The sequence below is a fragment of the Eublepharis macularius genome, chromosome 1 (genome assembly GCF_028583425.1).
Source record: "Eublepharis macularius isolate TG4126 chromosome 1, MPM_Emac_v1.0, whole genome shotgun sequence".
Lineage (NCBI taxonomy): Eukaryota > Metazoa > Chordata > Lepidosauria > Squamata > Eublepharidae > Eublepharis > Eublepharis macularius.
The window spans coordinates 141,852,748-141,877,745 of NC_072790.1; the positions used below are offsets into that span (position 1 = coordinate 141,852,748).

A 24,998-nucleotide genomic window follows, 5' to 3' on the forward strand; every position below is an offset into this window, starting at 1 on the left:
ATGGGAGTCTGTGTAATGTGTTGATAGCTTGGAGTGCTGATTCTTTTAATTCTTCTTTTTTTTGTAGTCAAATGGGCTTGAAGCTCGAGAAAATTTAGCTCGAGATTTGGGAATTATAGAAGCTGAAGGTACAGTAGATGGGCCCTTACTACTGGAGGTAGTCAGAAGATGTCAGCAGAAGAAAGGAGTTTCTAACAGTGGAGAAGTAAGGATTGTAAAATGCATCAAGATAGCTAATTTTCAACACAGCCCCAATCTGCAGATACTTCAACTTGTGGGTTGAGGTCCTGTGGAATGAAGAGAGATTTCATCAGTCTGAGGGGAATCCCCACGTTTGCAGAAAAAACCTGAAAAGTTAAAAAGAGGAGGAGGTGTTAATCCTCCCTCCCCAAATAGAACAGTATTGTCTGCACTTGCTGCACTGTTGGCCCAGTATAAGTGGAAGATGGAAGTGGAGGAAGAGCTGCATCTACGTGAGCCAGAAAAACAGTGGCAGTGGCACTGTAGGTAGGAGGAGGAGGGAATGGGAGAGCAACAGTTGTTGTCCACCCCACTCGCTTCATGCAGAGTGGTGGGGAATAGAATCTACAAGTAGGTAGAGTGGCAGGAACCAGGCAGGCAGAGTGGCACAGAGGGGGATGGGTAGGTGGGCAGCAGGCCAGAGTGTAGAGTAGAAGGAGGATATATAGGCACGCAAAGTGGCTGAGGGCAGATAATGAGGTGAGGAGAGCAAGCAAAATTCCTTCTGTACCATGAATGTCTCTGTGGGCCTCTTTGGAGCTGCTTTTGTGGGGGGAGCAGTAGCCCAAGCCACGGCCGCCACTTGAGCCATGCTGGCAGAAGTGGCAGCACTGCAGGCAAACGAGCGATGGGGGGATGGGATCCCAGGTCCCCTGCTTCTAACATTTAATTTAGTTAAGGTTTTTTAAATTGTTTATCTTATTGTAAGTACTATGAATAAATTTTGGAAGGCAAATATATTTTAAAATATTATTTGTAAACTAGTGGCTTAACAAGGCTATATTTGAAGGGGGGCATATACTCTTGTTTCATGTTCTAATGAAGCATTTCAACTTTTCTTTATGAAACTTTGATTTAGGTAAAACCAATAAAATCTGGCATTGTACACTCTCCACCAAAATCATCAGATGGAAGATTTAATCTACCCCCACTGCCAAGTAAGGTGAGTTAGAACTACAGCAAAATTAAACAGTATAATTGGTGATAATTTTTTTTAACTTTTGATTGTGAAACAGAATTTTTCATTGTTGAGTAAAAATATACTTTGCTGACTTACAGCCACAAAATAATACACTAGAGGTCAGAATTGTACACTCTATCCAGGCTCTTTTTTGAAAGTAGTGTGATTAGGCTGATCTGCTTTTAATGCAACTGAAAAATTGCCTCAGTGTATCCTTGCACAAAGTGAATTTGAATTTGGAAAATGTGCTTTTGTTTTAAAGCTGTGTCAGGTGGCATATTCTAGGTATAACCTGTAATACTATGTTATGTCAACTTTATCCCAAAGCTCAGTTGTTCCACACGTGAACTAGAGCGGTGTAATTAGGAGGGTTTCATAGAATGGTCATAGTTCCTCTTTTGGGGGTTGGCTTGATGAAATAAAATCATAATTGGAAAATTAGGTGGGCTGGATTGAATTAGAATGATATTGCAGTTTTTAAAAATTCCTGAGAGAAAAGCATTAAGTTCCTTAAGGCGGTGATCATGTGCCTTGAGTTCAGCTTTATTAGTTGTGACCATTATAAATATTTAACACAAGATACAAATCAAAGGATACAGCCTAAAGGATTCATACACATTCTTCATACATTTTTGTAGAATTCCCAGTTTAGAAGTTCCCTCGGAACCCTCCATAGTGCTTTAAACCCCAACATTCAAAAAGCAGTGTGGTAACTTGACTTAATAGGTTGTTCAAAGGGAAATCCTAGACAAAAAAAGAACATAACATCAGCTACAGTTTGTTTATTTTGAGTATGCTTTGTGACTCACCAAGCCAAATCTAATTTGTTTCTGGGGTGTTCTGGTGGACCTGGGCCCACTATTGGATAAACAAGTGGGTGCAATGCCTTTCACTAGCTTCAGCTGGTGAGCCAGCTGAGGCTCTTCTTGGGGAGGAAGGATCTTGGCACTGTGGTGCACACTCTGGTAACATCATTTTATTGTAATGCAATCTGTGTGGGGCTGCCTTTGAAGACTAGAAGTTACAGTTGGTACAAAATGTTGTGGCCAGAATGCTTACAGGGCTGGGTTGTAAGTATCGTATCACTTCAGTCTTGTTCCATCTACATCAGCTTCCAGTTTATTTCTGGGTCCAAATCAGGGTCCTGGTATTGACCTTTAAAGCCTTATACGGCTTGGGACCAACATGAAGGACCACCTACTTCAGCATGAATCTACCCTTTCACTCTGCTCATCTTTGGAGGCCCTGCTTTGGATGCCTTCGCTATCTGAGGCTAGACAGATGGCAACCCAAGTAAGAGCCTTCTTGGTTGTGGTACCAAAACTTTGGAACTTCCTCCTCAAGGAGATTCATCTGCCCTTCTCTATCACTGTCTTCTGTCATTGGGTGATAGGGTTGTCAGTCCCCGGTTCGGCAGCGGCCTGTTCCAGGCCGATTCGGACCCAGATGGCCTGAATCCAGCCTGATTTGGGTCAAATTGGGCCTGGTTCGGCCTCCCCTGCGAAGCGCAGGAGCAGCTGTGCATCCACACGATGATGTCACTTCCCGGAAGTGACATGATCGCACAGGCTGGGGAGCATGCGCGCGAGGAACAGAAGATAAGGTAGGTGCCAGGTCCCCACCTCCTGCTGGGAGGATAGGGGGACTTGGCAACTCTAGTGGGTGAAGACTGTTTTGTTTTGGTGTTCCCCCACTAACTGTTATTGGCCCTTGTTCCTGGTTGTGTTATGTGTATTTGTGTTTACTTGTTTTATTAAATTGTTTAGTTATTTTATGTTTACTTCACTTCAAAAGCTTTTTTATTGTTGAAATGTTTTGATTTCCCCTGACTTGGGGACCCTGTTCAGTTGTAAAGGCAACACAAAAATGGTTTAAATAAATAAAAATGTCTTAGTTACAACTCAACTAGACTATGGCAATACTAGGCGCTATCCTTGAAGAGTATTTGGAAGCTGCAGCTAGTGCTGAATGCTGTGGCAAGACTGTTGGTTGGGACCAGCTACTGGGAATATGTGTAATTACAGTAATTACACTGGCTATTGACCTGCTCCTGAGCCCAGTTCAGTGTGTTGGTTCTATTTTTTTTAAAGTCCTACATGACTTGGGACCATCTTCTTTCATATGTTCCTGCTCAGGAGTTAAGATCACAGGGAGAGGCCCTCCTGTCTGTCCCATCAGCAAAGAAGCTCTGTTGGTAGATATACAAGAGATGACCTTTTTGGTGGAAGCTCCACAATTATGGAACAGTCTCCCTAGGGAAGTAACCTGGCTCTCTCACTATCTTCAGGAGGCAGCTGAAGACTTTTTGTTTAGAATGGTTTTTGTTTAGCCACTTTTTCATGTGTGGGTAGGTTTTTAACTGTAATCTTATGTTGTTTCTGTTTTATATTGTAAACTGCAGCTAGGTGGAAAGGGGGCTAATGAAGGTCTTAAATAAATCTAGCCGGTCTATCAGTCCTCTAGTGGGCTGTGTTCAGCTTTATGCATTTGCAAGTTTGGCACTTTCACTGAGAATTACATGGTCAGTGAGCTCTGTGTTGTAGGAGGTGAGACTTGCAGATTTACAGGTTGATCCTGCCTCTGATTAAATTAGAGTCATGCTTGGCTTTGAGAAATGAAGTTTTGTCTGTTTTATTAACCAAATCAAAGCTTATTAAGCTGTACAGCAGCAGGTTTGATTTATATGTACAAAGCAGGAATATGTTTCAACTCATGCCTCTTTTATTTGTTTACCTGTGTGTATGCATCTTTGTATGTGTGCACATGCATGCAGGGTGCATTTGTTTACTACTTTTCAACTGATAAGTATGTATGTAGCGACTGATGTTGTTGGTTAGGAATGCCCAGAAGACATTGGATGTAGCAACTGTAAGAACTAGAATGTTTAGCAAGAGCAACAGAAAACTTAACTGTTGATGCTTTGTATCTTTTTATAACTCCTTTGTTTCTCTTTTTGGTGACCTGTGGGAGGATGTGTTGTCTTGGATCCTATAATAAATCTCCACCATCAGAAGGCACTCTCATTGATGGAACAGGACTTCCTTGCCTAACCCATCCTGTTAAGTCTGAAATGCTTCTCCTAGGGGACAGGGGGTTGCTAGAATCAGCAGGAGGGGTGGGTTGCAAATCTGCAGCAGGAGGAAATGGCAACAATCACCTCCTGTCACTTTTCATAAGTGGAAATGTAGCGCGGGACTCGGGTCAATGTGTGTTAACAAAATTCTTGCTTTAATTTTAATCTGACATAGGTAAACTAATGTGAAAAACATTGAATCGTCGTCGTCCTTCTGTGCAGCCCCACATTGGGGACTGCGCAGGCGCAGGCCTGCCGCGGAAAAAGATTTTTCTAGCTTATAGAGATGTGAAGGGGACGTTCGGATCCACCGCGCAATTTTGAATGTGTATATATCCGAACGCCCCCGGCATTCCCTCAGTTCCTTTTTTGCCACCGTCGAAAAGGTTCTTGTTCTAGCGTTACTTGTCTTCTCTCTCAGCGTCTCTTCGGAGTTTATTCATCATTTTCTTGTGCTGTACGGTTTTTCCTGTGTCCATCTTGAGGAAAACGTCATCCCGAGATGTCTCAGACAGCTTTATTTAAGAAGTGTCTGAAGTGCAGCACGAAGATGACCCACTCGGATGGCCATGAGCTCTGTCTCATCTGCCTGGGCGAGGGGCACATTGTGGAGCGTTGTGCGGTGTGTGTGTCCTTCACCCCGAAAGCAAGGAGCGATCGAAAGGCCAGACTTCGTGCCTTCTTGTGGGATGCCAACCTTCTCCCCCCCCCAAGCCCTCGGGCTCATCGGGAGACAAGCCCCGCTCCGCCGCTCCATCGCCGGCTCCATGCCGAAAATCGCCAGGGCCGCTTCCCTCGGAACCGACGGGGCAGCCCATTCCAGAGGGCCGATCTGACTCCGGTTCCGTGGATCGCCCTTCTAGCAGGAAGGCTAAGAAGCGTTCCTCATCAAAGCCATCATTGAAGCCCTCGTCTAAAGCTTCGGCCGCAGAGGCTTCTTCGGAGCCCCCGCCTAAAAAGGCCAAGGCCAAGTCGAAAGCTAAGGGCCGTGCACCATCCCCGGCTCCAACTGTGCGGCCCGGTACGCCATCCAGATCGGTTCTGATTGATGACGATGTGGTGAGTCTTCATACCCCGTCACCTCCTTGTACGCCTCCTCCAACAACATCGGAGGATTACGTACCATTCCCGCCTCTCTCGGAACCGTATCAGTCGTTTGAGCGTTCCCTGCCATCCGCCCCGGCTCCATCTGAGGCCTCCATTCCGATGCAGCCTACCCCATCGGTTCCGGCGCCATACCACTGGCCTGCTCAGATGTCCGCTCCTCTACCTCCTTGGCAGCCTGTCCCAGGAATAGGGAACATGACCTCCTGGCAGGATTTTGTGGCTTGGTTCCAACAGTCCGTGCCCTTCCTGCAACATCCTTCGGGTCCTCTGTCTTCCGTTCCGGTTCCACCAGTCATGCAACCTGCGCCTGCTCCTCCGGCGGCTCCGGTGCAACTGCATCCCTCGGTTCCCGGGCCTTGTCCATCAGCTCCGACGGGACGTCCGGCTTCGGTTCCGACTCAGACCCCGGCGGTATTTTCGGATTCCGAGGATGAAGAGGGCCTGGCGTCTCTGTCCGATTACTCCTCAGATGTGGCTTCTGACCCTTCACCAGATGACACCGTGGGTGAGCTCCGTTCGTCGTCCCCAAATGACGACTACAGAATGTTCGCCGAACAGATGGTCAGGATGGCCGCTGCGCTGGAGATAGATGTTGCCTCCACGACCTCCAAGCCTAAGAGCAAGCTTCTGGAGGCGTTGTATTCGGGATCCCCCGCCTCGGTAGCGTTCCCTCCTGTAGAGGACTTTGTAGACAATGCTCTTGCGCTCTGGCAGACACCGGCGTCACTGCCGCCAACGGCAAAGAAGGTCGAAAGGTACTATCGCCTGAAACAGGACGACTGTCTGTACCTTTTCACCCACCCTAAGCCCTCTTCCATCGTGGCGGAGGAAGGTCAGGCTCGGTTCCGATACGGTTCCTCTTCGGCTCCGGCAGACCAGGAAGGCAGAAAACTGGATGGCATGGGCAGGAAGCTATACTCGTCCGCTTCCTTGGGATTCCGTATAGCAAATTTCCAAGCTATAATGGGGTCCTACAACTTATTCTTATGGAAGAGGCTGTCCTCTTACCTCTCCGACCTCCCGGAGGATCGTCGACACCTGGTCAAGGCCCTTCAGGCCGTGGCCATGAAGCTGTCGAAACAGCAGATGACAGCTGGCAAGGACGCTGCCGACTCTGCAGCACGGGCAATGGCGACTTCGGTGGTCCTGCGTCGGCACACCTGGCTCCGGTCCACGGCCCTGCCACCAGAGAAGAAGGCGAAGGTGGAGGATTTCCCGTTTGAGGGGCCCCAGCTCTTTTCGGAGAAAACAGATGAATCCCTCTCGCTGATGAAAAAGAACCAGCAAACGGCCAAGTCCCTGCGAGTCGCTCCTTCGGCTCAGCCGTCGGGTCCGAGGTATCGTTACGGTCGGTTCCGATCCTACCAGACCCCTTATCAGCCTTACCAGCAGCGTCAAGGGCGATTCTTCTCGGGCCAGTCCTATGGCCACCGGTCCTACTCGACCCAGCAGCGCCATTCTTCCAGGCGCTCCGGCCGGTCCAAGGGGAGGCAGCAGCCCCCCTCACCTAAACCCTCGACCTCCGTGCAGAAGCCCTCTGCCTTCTGACTAAGCCTGGACGCTCCCCAGTCGGCCTCCAAGGACACTGTTGTTGCTGCCCGTTTCTTGGACAGGCTTCGGCCTTTTTTGCCCTGTTGGCAACTTATTACCTCTGACAATTGGGTCCTGTCTATTGTGGCCCATGGTTACAAATTGTTGTTTTCTGATGCACCTCCCCTTTCTCTCCCTCCCCGTTGTTCTCCATGTTGGAATGTTGTTTTGCACAATAATGTTATGGAATTGGTGAACAAAGGTGCTGTCCGGGTGGTCAATGTTGCTACTTCCCCTTGGGGATTCTATTCGAGATACTTTCTCGTAGATAAGAAAGATGGAGGGTCCTGGCCCATTTTGGACCTTAGGGGCCTTAACAGTTATTTAAAGGTTGAGAAATTCCGGGTGCTGACCCTGACAAGGGTCATAGAGCTCTTGGAAGCAGACGTCTGGCTAGCTATTCTAGACTTGAAAGACGCTTACTTCCACATCTCCATCTTTGAGGGCCACAGAAAGTATCTGCGGTTTGTCTGTGGGGGTTCTGTATATGAATATACAGTATTGCCCTTTGGGCTGGCCTCGGCACCCAGGGTTTTCACACCGTGGTGGCGTATCTAAGGTCCCAAGGATGCTTTATCTACCCCTACCTGGATGACTGGCTCCTGGTGGGGTCCTCGGCTGACTCTCTCCGGGGACATATTGCCCTCACTTTGTCTGTACTAGCTAAGTAGGGCTTGGTAGTGAATTGGGACAAGTCTGTCTTATCTCCAGGCACAGCCATTAGATTTATAGGGGTCCATTTCGACTCGCCACGGGGCAGGGCCTACTTACCCCCGGATCGCTTGACCAGGCTTTCCTCCCTAGCCCGTCACTTCGTGTGCAACCGGTTTCAAACTGCCCTCCTGATTCAAACACTGCTAGGCCTTATGGCCTCCTCCACAGGGGTAGTTTTTTCGCACGCCTGTGTATGAGGCCTCTGCAAAACTGGTTCGTCCGGAGGTACAACCCCCTCACTATGGGCCAGCATCAGAAGTTCTCCATCCCCAGGGTGATACAGCGTTCCTTGGCCTGGTGGACTGTCCCTGAGAATTTGTCTGCAGGCTGTCCTTTTGGCCCTTTCCTGGCAGAGGTCACCGTCTTTACTGACGCCTCCAAATTGGGTTGGGGAGGGCGCTGTGGGCAGCTCTCAGCCCAAGGCATCTGGTCCCCGACTGAGGCGAACATGCACATTAACCTCTTAGAGCTTAGAGCGATCCGTTACTCCCTTGCTTCTTTTACAGATGTCATTCGGAACAAGAAGGTTCAGGTCCTGTCGTACAATACCACAGCCTGCTATTACCTCAACAAGCAGGGAGGAACGGTCTCGCTCAAGCTCTGCAGGGAAGCAGCAACTCTCTGGAACTGGGCCATTGTCAACAACGTCCTTCCCAGGGCCGTTCACATTGCCAGGGAGCTCAACACCGCAGCAGACACGCTGAGCAGGGTGTTTCTGCCCCAACACGAGTGGTCCCTCAACAGGGCTTACCTCCACCTAGTCTTCCGCACCTGGGGTACACCACTCATCGACCTCTTCGCCACGGCCCACAACAAGCAGGCCCCGCTGTTCTGCTCCCGGGCCGGAATTGGCTGTTTCTCGCTAGGGGATGCCTTTCAGATACCCTGGTCCCCAGGGCTCTTTTACGCCTTCCCGCCCTTCCCGCTCATGCACAAGGTCCTCTCCAGGGTCAGGGCCTTCAACACCCACTGTATCCTAATTGCCCCCCAGTGGCCTTGCCAAGATTGGTTCCCTCTCTTGCTCTCCCTTTCACAGGGGCGATGCCTACCGCTGCCACCTGCCCCGGACCTATTGATCAGGGACGGGGTCAGGCACCACAATGTGGCAGTTCTGAGCCTGGCTGCCTGGCTCCTGTGCGCTCCGGAGTAGGCCTCTCCTCAGAGGTTCTTAAGTTCATTCTAAATGCCCGGAAGCTATCAACCAGGCTGTCCTACCAGAGGAAGTGGTCCCGTTTTTCCAGGTGGTTGACCCCCAAGGGGGTTTCTCCCTTTGATTGTCCCTTGTGTATCATTCTGGACTACCTCCTGGGCTTGTGCTCGCAGGGTCTTGCCTTCTTGAGCATTAAGGTACACATGGCTGCGATCTCTGCTTTTCATGAGCAGATTGATGGAAAGACCGTTTTTACGCACTGGCTTTCCAAGCAGTTCCTAAAGGGCCTGTTCAAGACCTTCCCTCCTAGGGCCCCGCCGATTCCTCAGTGGAGTCTGTCCCTGGTACTCTCCCAACTGATGCTCCGGCCCTTTGAGCCCCTGTCCACCTGTCCCTTGCCTTTGCTCACACAAAAGGTAGCCTTTCTGGTGGCAGTCACGTCCTCTAGGCGTGTTGGGGAGCTGTCTGCCCTGAGGTGTGACCCTCCCTTCCTGCAGTTTTTCCCTTCTACGGTCATGCTCCACACTAGCATGGAATTTCTGCCCAAGGTGGTCTCCAAATTTCACCTGCAGCAAAAGGTGGTCCTCCCTTCCTTTTTTCCGACACCCTCGTCCCCAGGGGAACGGGCGCTACACACATTGGATGTGAAACGTGCTTTATTGTTTTATTTACATCGCACCAAATGTTTCAGGAAATCTCCTGCTCTATTTTTGTGTTACTCTGGCCTTCGCAAGGGCTCACCTGCTTCTGCCCAGTCCATCTCTCGCTGGATTGTGTCTACAATTAAACTTTGTTATCAGCAAGCTGGAGTCCAGTGTCCCTTGTTGGTTACTGCTCATTCTACTCGAGCGCAAGCTGCTTCTGCTGCCTTCCTGCGAGGAGTGCCGCTCCGGGACGTCTGTCAAGCTGCGACCTGGTCCACTGCAGACACTTTTATCAAACATTATTCTGTGGACGTGAATGCACGATGTGAATCAGCTGTTGGCACGGCTGTCCTGCATTCCTTGTTCAAGTAGACACTCACACCTGCCCCCATTGGTGAGATACTAGTTATTCTTCCAATGTGGGGCTGCACAGAAGGACGACGACGATAAACAGGGTTTCTCACCTGTAACTGTTGATCGTCGAGTCTCTTCTGTGCAGACACACATTCCCTCCCACCTACCCCGCTGTGAGTGCTTGGTTAACTGAGTTGGTTCTCCGGCGGCTCAGGTGAACTGAGGGAATGCCGGGGACGTTGGGATATATATACATTCAAATTTGGCGGGAACACCGGCATGCATGCGCAGTGGATCCGAACGTCCCCTTCACATCTCTATAAGCTAGAAAAATCTTTTTCCGCGGCTGGCCTGCGCCTGCGCAGTCCCCAATGTGTGTCTGCACAGAAGAGACTCGACGATCAACAGTTACAGGTGAGAAACCCTGTTTTTCCATAACGTTAACAAATTCCCTGTTTCAACAATGGTATAGTTGACAGGGTTAGATTCCAAAGGGCTTGAAATATGTTTATTCTGAGCTAGTATTGTCAAAACCTCCTTGTCCCACACAAAGGCTTTGGGTGCAGATCAAAAGCAGAACACTCAGAACTGGAGAGTGAATCCTCACTGCCCAGGGAAATGAGTCCCCGCCAGTATCTCTAAGCTAACTATCAACTGTGAGACCAAGTCGCCAGTCCTACCAGGTGTTAAATCAAGAAATCAGCCCTGCAGGATAGGATGGCTACAGGTTGAGTTCCACAAATAATTACTTGGTAGCGGGTAGCTAAGCAAGCCAAGGTACTGGGTTCTGATTGAAGTCTCAAAGCCCAAATAACATCACAAAAGTATAATAAATAAAGTTTATTAAGAAAAGTTGCAAAAGATTATAATTATAGAAGCAGTGCAAAACAGAAAAGAACAAAACTAAACTATCCTAAAATACTATACAGGCTTTAATCCACTGACCCAGATACAAACTTTGTCAAACTAAAGGCATAGAGTCCAAGTACAGTTCTAAAATATAGAGGCAAGAATCCTGGACTGACACCTATTCTGGTAGGTCCAGAAGCACAGAAAGGCATGTAGCAGCAGATATTCCACCAACAGCCATGACAGCGCTCAGTCAGAGCTATGAAAGGGTAGAAACTAGAATGAAGACGCTTGCTTTATGTCCATGCTGCCTGCAGCTGACCAGATCTTGCTCAACCAATCAGGGGTGTTGTCTGTACTTCTGCATTTGCCATGTACTCACACCCAAGGTCCCTTGCACTAATGAGCTGGAATACAAATGCAAAACTCCCTCTGAGTTCTTGACCTTGAAGCTCTCAGATCCCATTAACTTTCTGCGCCTGTGCCTCAGTTCCATCCCATCCTTATTTTTTTGAGAACTGCAAAGTCATCGTGGCAGTAATTTTCCAGATAGAGCTTGAACCAGAAACTTGAAAAGGTCAAGAAACAGACTTAGCAAGGCTTGACAAGTTTCTTGATAAGTATGTCCTTTGCCTAGTTTCTAAAGTGGGGCTCATGAAAACAAAGGGGAACCTGCTAGAACAAGCCAAAGATCTACATAGTCCAGAATTCTGCTCCAGCAGTGGCCAGCTTGGATCTGCTGGGAAAGAAATCTTCATGCTCAGAGTTCTGGGAGTCTGAGAAGAAAGAATAGTATGCTTGCAGTTGAATCTGTATTTTATAGAAAACAGCACAAAGCTAGCATGAATTGGTAGTTGTGCCTGGAAGTGTTGCCATGGAGTGGGGAAAAGGCTGTTGTGGGCAAAACAGATGCAACAGCCTAGAAAAGCTATTTTATATCTGAAGAAGGGATGGAGAGCAGACCACCTTTGTTTTAGTAAGAACAAGTTATTTATGGACCAGATAGGAGATTAGATGTGGGAACAGCACTGCTGAGAAGACTTGTGTTAGTTATGTCACCCAAAAAGTTGAACCCTGGGAGTGTAAGTCGTATATGATCCAGATGAACTTTAAGATCTTGGCAATATATCCTATCAGTACTTTGTAAGTCTGAGGGCAAGGCTTTTTCAGGTTTTTGACTTTTGTACCACACCTAGTAATTTTAGGCACTTTATAAAATCTTCTTTTAAAAGCTGCTTGTTGTAGAAAAAAATATTGAATGCAAGGTAGTCCATTTGAAAAGTAGAAAAATCAGGTAATAGGTTTCCCATCTCACTCTCCTAACAAATGTTGATGTTTTCCTTTGAAGGCCCTGGATATTTGTGGGACAAATGTCATTTCTACTACTCTGAGATTCATTTGAGAACACAAGAATGATTAAACTTTCCAAAGTGCTAGTAATATTTTCCTGAAGATAAAATGGTACAGTTTTATGAATAAATTACCATAGGTTCATTAAAAGAAGGTTTAATTTACAGAACAAAGGATATACAATCTGTTATTTGATCCATTTGCTTGGTTGCTAGGAGCTACTGAACTATTGCAAAAAATGAAATATCTTTGAACATAACTCTAAAAAAATGCAATAAAAATTAAAGAATTGTAGGTGATATGGTTCAGTCAGTCTTGTGAGAGATGGGAGTGTTATCTTGGCATTAAGAACATTTTAGCTAAAACTTTATAAACCAGTTTACATCTGAAGTGTCTGACATTGAATGATGGGAATGTTTAGTTTTAAATATTCTGATTAGCTGTGGTCCAGTACAAGTTTTTGTTTGAATCATTCAGAACAAGCTAAATATTGCTGTTAACCTGTGAAGAGGGTTCTCTAAATATTGCCTGTAACCATATTACTCATTTCAAATCCTGCTGTACAACAGTTGAGAAATACAGCCTTGCTTCATTAGGAAAGCTAAGTAAATAGTGCTGTATGGGCAACAAACATTTTTACCTTGAACAATCAGTTGTCACCTAGTAATATTGAGGTTTAATTCCACAACTGCTGAGCTGCATAATTCTGACATGATCGCTCACTTTCGTATACTGTCTTGCTTATGCTGTATCAGCAAGTGTTGGTGTCTTAATAGCTGTATCCTTGATGGCATCAGGATTTCCTCTTAGGTAAGTTTCTTTAGGTAACATATTAATTCTGCCTTTCTCCCTGCTAGGGGCCCAAAGCTACTTACAAAAACATCCAGTTTAAGTATATAACAGTCAACCAAACAAAACACAAACAAACTAAAGAAACACAAAATCACATTCTGCACAAGTTCAAAATCCAGTAATTAGTTCACTCAGTGGTGAGAGGATCTGGCCCTTTCCTTTCCTTTTATTCCCTTAGAAGCTCATTGATTAACAAATCTTGAACAGCAGGAAGTTCTTGTTCATTGTTTTTTGCACTCAAGGGAGCTCTTGTCCTTTGGCTCGTGCCTCTGGCCATGGCAGGATAATACTACTTGCGAACAGAAAAAAGACAAAAACACAGCTGGAATGCTCAGCAGCTGGTAGAATGTCCCCTCAGCAGTTCCCCTCCTTGTTGATAAAATGTTGTTATAAGGTGATAGGGTCTGTATACTTCAAAGTTGTTGCTGTTAATACAGCTTTACAGTGACACTATACTGGATAAAATGATACATGTACATTAACAAACCTACCCAAGTTGATGGAGTAGAGGCCATATTCAGGATGGCTGTGCCACTGTCAAATATGAATGTTGCCCTCTTAGATAAATTAATATGTATCAAAGTTGTTTCAGTTGTAAAATATAATGTGTGGAATTGGGGAGTGCTTTGACTTGGCAAGAGAATTTTGTAGATCAGGCTTCCTATTTGTCAGCCTGTCTCCTTATCTCTAGCACGTTATATATGCTGTATATATGCCAGTTATTTCTTCACAAATGCTAGGCAGTTCCGTTAATTTAAAAAGGAATTGTAAAATCTTCCACTGGTCAAGCAGAGATCGTTAAAAATTTAACAATATATCTACATTGTCTCCTTATAAAACTTGTTTAAGAGTCTAGATTCGTGAGGTACAAACCACATAAAATTTGTTTTCATTTTTGTGCCATTATTTTATTCTTGTGCTCAGATACCAAGGTATAAAGGACATCGTAAAAAGAAACAGTGCTTGGACACGGCTGAGCAGGTAAAATGCATGAGGAGAAGAAACTGGCAGGTGCTTCAAGTTATATTTTTAAGAAAGAGCAGCTTGCACTAAAAATCAAGTTAACAGACACCATGGCTTGAAGGCTTGCAAATCCTGTTGCAGTTGCCTAGCAGTATCCACTGAGGGTATTCGTTTCTTAAAGCTAAAGGTGCTGCTTTTGTTATTGGGGGGAGGGGTTAATCTCCCCATGTAATTTTGTAAGATTTCAGGTATTGTTGCAAACCCGGGGTGTTTTCCAGGTTTGTAGAAAGATCTGTCTCGTCTGTTCATGGCTCCACAGATTTGGCCAAGTTGAGAATTTAGATATATTGATTATTTAAATTTCCGTCTTGTTTGCATTCAGTGAACGATTGACAGGGATTTTTCAGAATCCATTGCTCCTATTAAAATATCCACAGGGCAATCCAAAACTTACAAACATTTACAAATATTATGAAATTCTCATTAAAACTATTGCCAGGTCATATTCTTTAAAAACTTCTTCTTCTTCTTCTTCTCCTCCTCCTCCTCCTCCTCCTCCTCCTCCTCCTCCTCCTCCTCCTCCTCCTCCTCCTCCTCCTCCTCCTCCTCCTCCTCCTCCTCCTTCTCCCTTCTTTCTTCTTTCTTCTTAACAACTGTTTTTAAAGCAGTTGGTCCTTCTGGCCTTTTTATATATTAGAAAATTTTGTGATTTTTCCAGCCTTTTGACTCCTTAAATTACCTCAGTAATGGTTACTTTACATAATCAGTTCTTGATTTATTTGAGGGGGTCATTTACACATGGCGAGGTTTCAGTGACTTTTCTCAACTTGGAAATGCATCATATGGGTCTTGAGCTGCTACTAGCTGAGACCAAATATCAGGACTTGAAGCTGATCAGTCGTCTTTTACTCTTTCCTGCTTTAAAGAATGATAGCCCTTAAGGCCAGGAGGAAGAGCATGAATTTTGCTTATTTTGGACTTCAGCTGTGGTTCTATATTGGAAGAGTAGACCATTCATTATGTATTTTAGTTTCATAAAACTCGCCGCTAGCATAGATCTTTTTTTTTTAAATAGTAACAATAATAAAACCCCTTGGCAGTGGTAATAGAATTTTTTTTCTTTGCTGTTCTAATATCTGCAAAAATACTGGCTGATTAGAAACCTAGTGATAACGGACTGTCTTCTCTTGAAGTCTGCATCATTTTCAGCCTCCTATCATTTATTTGCTACGTAAACAAAATCACTTGTATTTGAATTGGTAACAATTTTGTTTCAGTTGATTATTGCTGCTGATACAGGTCGAATCCACATTACTCATTCTAAGTCGCATGTTCCCCGCATTCCCCACGCAATCCCGAGTGCCAGTCACATTACCTCATTAAACAGATGCATTTCATTCGCATTTCTCCCAAATATGTGGTCACAGGTTTTCAACGGGAGTTTCACAGTGGCTATGAACGGGCCAATGCGCAATTTACAGGGTTTTTTTAAAAACCACCCCCCTTCCTGTCTCTCTGGCCGTTCCGAGAGTTCCTATTGGCTGATTCAACTTGCAAGTGCTCTGTAGTCTGCAAAAGACTGTTTTTGACTTCATAGCATTGGGTTTATTGATTATGCTGTTTCTGAATCAAATCTGGTAGTTTGAAAAATCATTTTGGGGTGAAGCCATCCTCAGAACGGACTCGCGAAACTTCCTTTTTAACTATTTTTATTTTTTTTATTTTATATTACTGTAATATCGAAATTACAAAATATCGAAATAATGACACTCCAAGGAAGTGAAACTTCAGTAAAATTCAGGCACTGAACTGTCCTGCATAGGAAATGCCCACGAAAGCTTCCCACATGCTTCCAAATTTCCAAAAAAGAAACGGGAGAGAGCCATCAGTGCTGTCAGTGGGGGAAAGAGAGGCATCATTATCTTCAATGATGTTTCTTTATAAGGCAAGATCGAAATAACGGAAAAGTGTGCTCAAAAAAATTTTAAAAAATGGGCGGGGAAAAAAGGTCCCGCCCAAAAAAGCGGTTTTCGAGCGGCCGTGTGACCGGAGGGACGCGCGAGAAAGACGGATTGGAAGCAGGAATGTGAACGAAGAGGAAAAAATCACAGATTGGAGGCAAACGAAAGATATCCGATAAACATGCGGGTAATGGGTGAATGTGGATTCGACCACAGAGGAGTGTTGAAATATGTTTGTGACAGGTTCAAGTTAAACTTATAATGGGCTGTGAAAAATGCCATTCATGAGAATATGACTTTAGGGGCTGTGGCTCTAAGTGTCAATTCCTGGAAGGTGGTAAAATTATGACTCTCTGGTCATCAGGCTCCTGTTTGGTGTAGTGATTTGGTGTAGTGGTTAAGAGCAGTGGGATTCTAATCTGGAGAACCAGGTGATCTGGAGTGATTCCCCACTTCTCCGCTTGAAGTGAGCTGGGTGACATTTGGTCAGTTACAGCTTCTAGGAGCTCTCTCAGCCCCACTCACCTCAGGGTAATTGATATACTTCGTAAACTGCTGAGTGGGTGTTAAGTTGTCCTGAAGGGCAATATATAAATTGAATATTATTATCATTATCATTATTATTCATTTTTTAATATTGTAAGCCTTCAGGGCACAGAATGTTTGTGTCATATTGCTGTAGAACACCTACTCTTTCAGATGCTTTTAATCTTGAAAAATGAACAACTAATAGAAACATGGAATGCAGGTAAATATTGAATATTGTGTCTAGTTATGTGCCTTACACGTAATTGAATTATGTAGATGATAAATCTTTGGGCATTCATGATGAGCAAAACCAAAAATACTAATACAATCACAGACTGATATAACTGTCCAGCCATTTTTAAAATTCACCTTTCTAGAAAAAGTCATTGCATGAGTAATCAGTTTTGAATTTCAGGTCTTTTTGAGACCTGTGTGAGGGCTAGCAAGCATTTGTAAACTTCATCCACCACCACTTTTGGGATGTGAAGATTTGACAAAGGTTAGAAAGAGCCCGTTTGCCAAGAAAAATACAAGTACGTATAAAAACTGCAGGTGGTAAGTTCCACTTTAAAGGAAGTATTTTTTTTAACCACCTGATGACCCAGTGGTCATGGACAGAACCATTCTTAACAATGATCATCCTCTGTTACTATCCGTGTATAGAAGCCACTGCTGTGAGAAATTTAGCCACAGCCAAAGTAATACTAGGTTCAGTATTGGCTAGCAAGGAAGATGTAGTAACAGGAGGTACCTCAGAAGCTAGAACTGGCTGTACCTACAGATCCCTCAGAGGAGTGGTTAGCACACAGAGAAAGTGCAAGAGGTTTCAGTTACCCCAGACCAATATGTACATAATCTATCCAAACAGGGCACTCTTTGGAATCTACCAACTAGGATGACATGAGGATGTGCTTCGCTGCATACTTTGGAGAGGAGAGGTGGGCATGGATTCCCCTTTTCTGTATAGATGGTGGTCCAAAGACAACAAGGTTAACTTTGGGGGAGTTAGTTTAGCCCAACTGTCCTGGAGCAGAGTCTAATTATTCTTAATGGCTATGAGAGGTTAGGCAACCATGGGGATTTTATTTTCCTTTCTGTTTGAAGATGAAGTATTATTGATTATGCTTTAGTTTCACAGTCCATTTTGGGATGGTTGAGTTTTAAAGTGGGAGACTTTTATGGAGGTGACCATCTCCCCCTCCATTTAGTGTTGGATTCCCCTTGGTGGTCCATCCTGTTAGGCCTGTTGGATCATCAGTGGATCTGTATGGGAATTTAACTAAGCCAGTTAAATGGATTCAAGTACACCCTAACTGAGCTAAGATTCTCCCTTTCCCCCAGTCTTGCAGCTTACTGAAAGCTAATGTTATTGCGGCCTCTACAGGGATGCAGAACTATACAACATTATTGGATATTTTGCGACTCCTTTATCTTGAGGACTTGAACCCTCCCCCTTCCTTTATGTTAGATAGGAGTTGGTTTGATGACATGTATAGGCAAGCAAAGAGAAGTACAAGCAGCACACTGCTCTCTCCACTGGGTTAACTCAGCAGCAGCATTACATAGACCACTTGCAGCAAAAAGGGACTGTAAGTCCCTAATTCTTTTTAAGGAATTTTAGTACCATACTGAACAGTGGCCCCAGCTTATACGAGTTCTTGTAATAATAATGCTAGTTTCTAGACCTTGGTTTCTGATTCCCTTGCCCCTCTCGGGCTCCATGGTCTCGTATTCCAGCTGAGGTCTGGGAGGCCTACTTTTTTGCCCTATTTAATGCTCCTAGGTCTAGCAAGACCCTCTCCCTTTTACCATCAACTGTGATTTCTCCCGTTAGCTCTTTACGGACTTGGTCTCTGGTAACAGAGTGGGAGGTAATTGGTTTAATACATTGTCTTAAGGCTTGTAAGGTTCCTGGGCCAGATTTCTTATAAGTGGATTTATTAAAGGCCTTTCCGAAGTGCTGGGCACCATTATTAGTGAGTCTATTCACCACAATTAATGACAGATGTAATTCCAGAGCCCTGACTTCTGCCTATTACTCTGTCAGTTTACAAGAAAGGACGTAGGTCTGATCCATCCAACTATCATCCCATTAGATTGCTGTCCTCCATTGGGAAAACTTTACACTTGATCAGAAAGGAGGAGAATATTCTTCTTCTGAGATGCTGGCTGCATCATACATGATTATACTGTCTAAAGAATAAGACACGTTCCCCCTTCAGAACTATTGTTTGATTCATATGTAAAATGTCTGCAGGCTTAATTGATTGGCTAAGATTCATATGGTTGACTAAGATTTCTTTAACTGGGTGGCAGGCCTACTAAACGAATGAAGAACAATTACAAACACCCATTTTAAATGTGCATGCATTTGGAGTTTTCTTTTTACAGTACATATTTGGATATACACTTGGGGTTTTATTTCTCCCCCATCCCCACTGTTTTGCAAGAACTACTATTTCTGTTTATAGTATGTGCTGTGAGAGGAGCCTGCACAGGATTCCCAAATAAGCAGATCAGGGCTTATATGCAGATAATTGAGTTTCTTGTTAGAAAAAGAATGTATGAATTGGAATAGCACTAAAATAGCATGATGGAGTGGTGCAGGTTCCTCCTTTCTGCCATATAGTAAGCCTTTGTGCAAACATTTTACATAAACTCCCCCCACACACACACTTTTTAAAGAGGAGAAATCATGCAAACTGGCCTCTGCACAGTCAGGCAGTCACTTGGAATGCCCAGTTCCCTGTGAAGGCTGTATGGGAGAGGTATGGAATTGTGCTATACCATTAACCAAATAGTAATCTTCTAATTATTTGGGGGAATTATCTTAAAGGAGACAAGGAAGAGGGAGGGGTAACTGGGATTCTCTACCTATGGTTACATGGATTATTCCCTTAAGAGAACTCTTGAAATGAACCAGCCAGATGTTCAACCAGAAAAGTTTTTATTAAAAGAGAAATAAAAGGGCAAATGTACAAACGTCACACACAGCACACATACAAGGCTAACTAAGAGGAAATCAGAGAGGAAATGAGGAGAAAGCAATTTCAGGGAAGGCTATAGTTACCAGCCTCAAGATAGAGATTCACAGAGACAGCAGATAAATGACCAGTGTTTCACAGAGAAGAAGGCTCAAACAGATTTGGGGGTACTCACTGGTGGCTAGGGAGTCCAGATACAAGGCAAAATGTTCCCTGGGGCAAGCTGATGTGTTTGCTCCAAAACAATGACTTAATGGATTTTCTGGAAGTGGATAATGAGTTAGGAGAGACTTAATGGGTCTACTTGAGATGAACTATGGTGTAAATGGTGCTTGATGACCCTTTAAATACCAGATGGGAAAAGCTACCAAGTTTCCTGAATAGCCTTAATTAGTGCTAGATTAGGGTGAATGGATGAGGGGAAGTGAGGCTGGGTGTTGACAAGATGAGTCAAGAGGTTCTGGGAGTTTCATTGTCCTAAATTATGCATTTCTTTGGGGCAAGGAGGGGGTATTTAGTCAGCCATCCACTCTGACTCTCTTTTTGAAATGTTTTTCCAGTCTCTTGCCCGGCTGGTATCCATTTTGTTTTATTTCAGGCTAGTCTCACACTTAAGCTATGCTAGCTTGATACTCATGCTTCACTATGATATTTAACTAAATCAATAAACTAATTTAATTAAATACAGTTATAATACTTATGGGTATGTAACATTTTTTGGTTGGCGGTTTGTTTGCTTGCTTGCTTGCTTGCTTGTTTGTTTTGGAGTTGGTTTTATAGTATAATAGCATAGTACCCGAGCTTCACAAAGGTATTTGAATAAAGCGAAGCATGTTGAGAGGATGAGGTGTAGAATGTTGTGAGCCCCAATCAGCCCGCATATGCAAATTACCTTGAAAGCCTGGCCCAATCAGGGAAGAGTGGCCCAGCTGGCAGTGGGCATGGGCACAAGCAGACAGCAGCCTGCCAGCCTCACAGGGAAGCGGTATTCCTTTGGGAAAACACATTTTACCCTTTTTTACCCCCTTAGGGTGCAAATTTCTTAAAATCCCTTCTTAGTGGGTGTTTACATCATGAAAGAAATGTTCTCCCCAAATTTCATGTTTCTAGGTCCAGGGGTTTGTGCTGGTCATTGATGAGTCAATCAGGACACTTGTCTTTTTTGAGAGAGAGAGAGAGAGAGAGATGAGGAAGGGTATTTATGATTTCATATCTATAAACTGCCCCTCAGCAGGAGCGGGGTCTGACTGCTAAAAGTACCACTACTGTGCTATTACAGCATCACCCCAGTATTAAGGCACTCCTAAACTGAGGGGCCCATCTTTTATTTTAGGTTTTGAAGCATAGATGATAAATATTCTTGGCCTAAAGAAAAATAGAGAGTGGACAATAATACAGTAACAAAAAGAAAAATAAACCATGCACAGATTAACATAGTTAAGAATAATAAACAACAAAAGAATGATAAACAGTGCATAGACTAATATAATAACAACAACATTTGATTTATATACCACCCTTCAGGATGACTTAACATGCACTCAAAGCGGTTTACAAAGTATGTTATTATTACCCCCACAACAAAACACCCTGTGAGGTGGGTGGAGCTGACAGAGCTAGAAGCTGTGACTCATCCAAGGTCACCCAGCTGGCTTCAAGTGGAGGAGTGGGGAATCAAACCTGGTCCTGCGCTCTTAACCACTACACCAAATTGGCTCTTACAAAATAAAGATCAGTTACATGAAAATAAAACAGGCATAACGCATGACTGCAGACTATTTCTTCTCTCCATTTCATTACTTGCATATACTCAGCAGCATTTTATATTCAACATTTTAAAATTTTAACTTTACAACTGGTCCACTTCAACAATAGCCATTCTTAATTTTACTTAATTTTCTGCTGCCTATTCAACAAAGAAAGTCTATTTTTTTCTGAAATTCTAAGATTGGTCTGTTATACAAAAAAGAAGTTAATTTTGCCATAGAGGCATATATATACTATATTACTACTAGGTAAAATATCTAATAACATTTTTAAGATTCAGCACAAGATGAAACTTTAAACATTTCATATTCAACATTATGTTCAGCCTCACACATTTTAGTATATTAGCTTGTTAATTTAACTTATAATTAATATTAAAATAGATTGTTATATTCTAAATTTAATTAATTGACCTGTTGTGTGTATTAAAAAAATTAGCCAATCAGCCAATCATGAAAAAAACAGCAATAGGAAAGATAATGGAGAGGAGACAAAGGGGAAAAAATCTACAACATAGTTATATAAATCAACAATAATTATAAGTATCAGAATGTATAAGCCTCAGAATGCATCTCCCTTCCATCTCCGTTTGTATTTCTTTCCTTTTTGCCTTTGTCCAGTTTGCATGCCTTGAATTGATTCTAGTAATTTGCTCAGTTGTTACTCTGTGAAGCTTACCCGGTGATATTATTTTGACTGTGCTGTTTGCGTGGCAAGCTTATATCTGGAGGATAAATGGAAAGGAATTCATGATGGCTATTTCATAGTTAAGGAGTTCTTTTCATGAGAATATTTTCCATAAGCTAAGCCTGTATGTTCCGTAGAAGTTTTCTTAGGACCAAGCTAGTCATAACAGCCACAATCTGGATTTTTAACCCATTTATTCCTCAGGTGCATGGGAAGTGGGGTGGAATAATTGAGTCCAATTTCAAGAGGAAAACAAAAATTCTAGTGAGGAGTGCAGAACCCTTCCCCCTTTGTGCGACTTATTTCCTCATAGTCTCTCCACCCCCCTCCTCCCCCGTGCCTGCTTTCCTTCAGCCAGGCTCTGGTGTTGAAGTGAAGTGAGTGTATTTTGAAGAAAACCTGTTTGGAGAGGGGTTGCCAGGAAGCAATCAGCTTATTATGTTGACTACAACAAATACGGATTTAAACACATGGATCTGCTTCCATCATGTCTAAATTGGCTCATCTTGTCATGACCAGGGGTTTGTTCTATGTCATGTGAGTTTAGTCTGTAGTATTTTAACAGGAAGCTGTATTTTGGGTGTTTTTAGAAACTTTCTTCCTCTTTCGCCTTTTGCTCTATTGGGGTGGGCTGTAGGAAAGAAGATCACAGTAAAACAAATTTTATGGGAAGAGAAAAAGAACTACACACACACACACACACACACACACACACACACACACACACAATAACTCTGAACATTAAAGCTATTTTCACATTTAAAATGCTGCATTTGAAAAGAATATTACTTCTCATGTCAGTGGTTCAAAAATCTACTTTTTTCCTGTTATTTATTTCCTGTTTCTAATGAGGTTCTCTTACATGTAGAAAGTAGAACAATGGATCCTAAAGAGAGCCCATTGCCTACATGAAACAGCATAAGAACAAATAATAGTGCTTCTACCCATCATTTATACTCTGCAGTTTTAAGTGTATGAATCTCAAGCAGGAGTATACAACACAGAGTGTAATGTGAGTGATAATGGATCTTGACTGAAACTCAGAAGGCTGCCCCATGATGGCACCTAGCTCTGCTTGAGCTGACATTACTGTTTAGGGAGGGTCAAAACTCTAGCTGCAGCATTCCCCTCCCCCCATAGGTACACTTTTCTGAGTGTAACAGAAACATTTCTCAAGGGAGGGAGTCAGAATGGTACTTCTCTCAGTGGGGAGGTAGTATTCTGAAACTTGACACCCCCTAAGAAACTTCTGTGCATCCCTAATTAAGGCATTTGTGTAGCATTCTTCAAATGTTCAGAATTGTTTTAAAATAATCCACTGTTGTTTATACAGAAGTTGCACTAAGAGTCATCAGAATATAAATAAGCTGTATATACACTTGGCTGTTTTATTAATCATTGTATTCTAGTAGCTTTTAATTAAAACTATTGCATTAACAATAGTCTTCTATTTAGTGGTTGGTTTTTTCAGTCACATTTGTACATCAACTTAGGTACTCGTATAGAGGAAGGATGATTCATCAATAGATTCTCCCAAATAAATGTATGCAGGTTTACAATGTAAAATTGATTTTTGGAGGCAAGTACGAGTAATATAAACTTTACTTGAGAAATATAAATGAGAAGCTTTTGAAAATGTTTTTTTTTAATTTGCTTTTTTTTTTTAACAAGATTCTGGAATGTTAACAAACTGTTATGATATACTACATAGTGATTGTTCTAGTTCCATATTTTTAAATGGATTACAGTTCAAGGAACTTGCTTAAGAGAAACAGACTATATGACTTGCTTAAGGGACTGCGTGTTTTCTTTAAGGTTACTGAAATCAGTCAAAGTGATACAAGCATGTCATCTGGAGAAACAAAGAGCAAAGGCATTATTCACTTCTTACCAAATGAAGCAAAATTAGTTTCTCAACAAAACAGAGACCTAGATGCCAAAGAAAAGAATAGCCCTGTAGAAGAGGAAGATGATGCAGAAGAAGATTCTTTCTTTGATGATCCCATACCAAAACCAGAGCAAACATATGGTTGGTAAGTTAATTTTACTTCTGATTAAATGTTTCCTTTAGGCAATGGATTTGTCAAGAATTTTAAGGTGTAGTATCCTGTTGTTTCATAGCTTAGAATAAAAGATTGGTGTTGGGGACTCCTATGTTGCATAGGAAGGATAGAGGAATAGATTTCAGGAATGCATTAGCAATCATCTCTTAATGTGTTCCTTCACTTGCGTGGACTACTGAATTAGGAAATAGTTTTGCCGCCGAGCGGTGATGGGCGGCCGGCTGAGGCCGGGGAGAGCCTTGAACAAACACGCAGGATACAAGGTTGGAGTTAAACCAGGCCACAACTTTATTGATTACAGTGACAAGGAGTGTTGGCCGCATAGGGATCGGATCCCAGTAATTGGCTGGCCCGCCTGCCAGCCAATCCCTCCAGCCCCCACAGGCCCTGGCTGTGAGGGGGAAACCGAGGGATGGCAGTTGGAGGGGGCAATTGGGTGTACACCCCTTATTGACCCCCCCTGCCACCAGGGAGCGTGCAGCTGAGTGCGGGGCCCCCCGAGCTGGGTCCCGCTGCTAGGCCTCACTCCCTGAATTCCTTAAGGGAATCCCCTATGAATGGGTTCGATGTGGCCTCAGGCCCCATCTCCCCCCAGAGGGATCGGATCCCAATGCCAAACCGCCCCTGAAAGTTGCGACAATAAAATAAACTTGCACAATACCTAACAGAGAGGGAGAGGGGGGTGGGACTTCGCCGGCAGGAGCAAACAGGAAGCGGCCCGGCCGGCTGCCTGGGTAAATACCCACGAGGCGGACCAGAGGGAAGACTGCTCCCCTCAGGTCCGCCCCCCCCGGCGCCCCGCCCGCCCGGCCCCCGCGGCCCATGCTGATTGGCCGGGCGGAATTCAAACCGATTGGCCGGGGCGCCGAGAGGCAGCCGGGAGCCGACGCGAGCCCCGGCTTCCCCTCCGAGCCCGCCGCCCCGCCGCCGGCAAACTGGGCGCCCAGGTAAGTCTGGGGGCCCTTGCTTGCCGCCGAGCGGTGATGGGCGGCCGGCTGAGGCCGGGGAGAGCCTTGAACAAACACGCAGGATACAAGGTTGGAGTTAAACCAGGCCACAACTTTATTGATTACAGTGACAAGGAGTGTTGGCCGCATAGGGATCGGATCCCAGTAATTGGCTGGCCCGCCTGCCAGCCAATCCCTCCAGCCCCCACAGGCC

General features: G+C 44.2%; 1 protein-coding gene across 3 annotated transcripts in view; it reads left to right on the forward strand.

The window, feature by feature from the left end:
- The window catches only part of CEP43 (centrosomal protein 43), a 42,805-nt gene that overhangs the window by 5,103 nt on the left and 12,704 nt on the right, over positions 1 to 24,998 (forward strand). The window contains exons 5-8 of one of the 3 annotated variants that reach the window (XM_054973886.1): positions 68 to 205; positions 1,100 to 1,183; positions 13,809 to 13,865; positions 23,590 to 23,807. In XM_054973886.1, the coding sequence (XP_054829861.1) occupies positions 68 to 205; positions 1,100 to 1,183; positions 13,809 to 13,865; positions 23,590 to 23,807 (497 nt within the window). The remainder of the gene's footprint in view (positions 1 to 67; positions 206 to 1,099; positions 1,184 to 13,808; positions 13,866 to 23,589; positions 23,808 to 24,998) is intronic. The other 2 variants (XM_054973904.1, XM_054973894.1) reach the window with 2 other exon arrangements.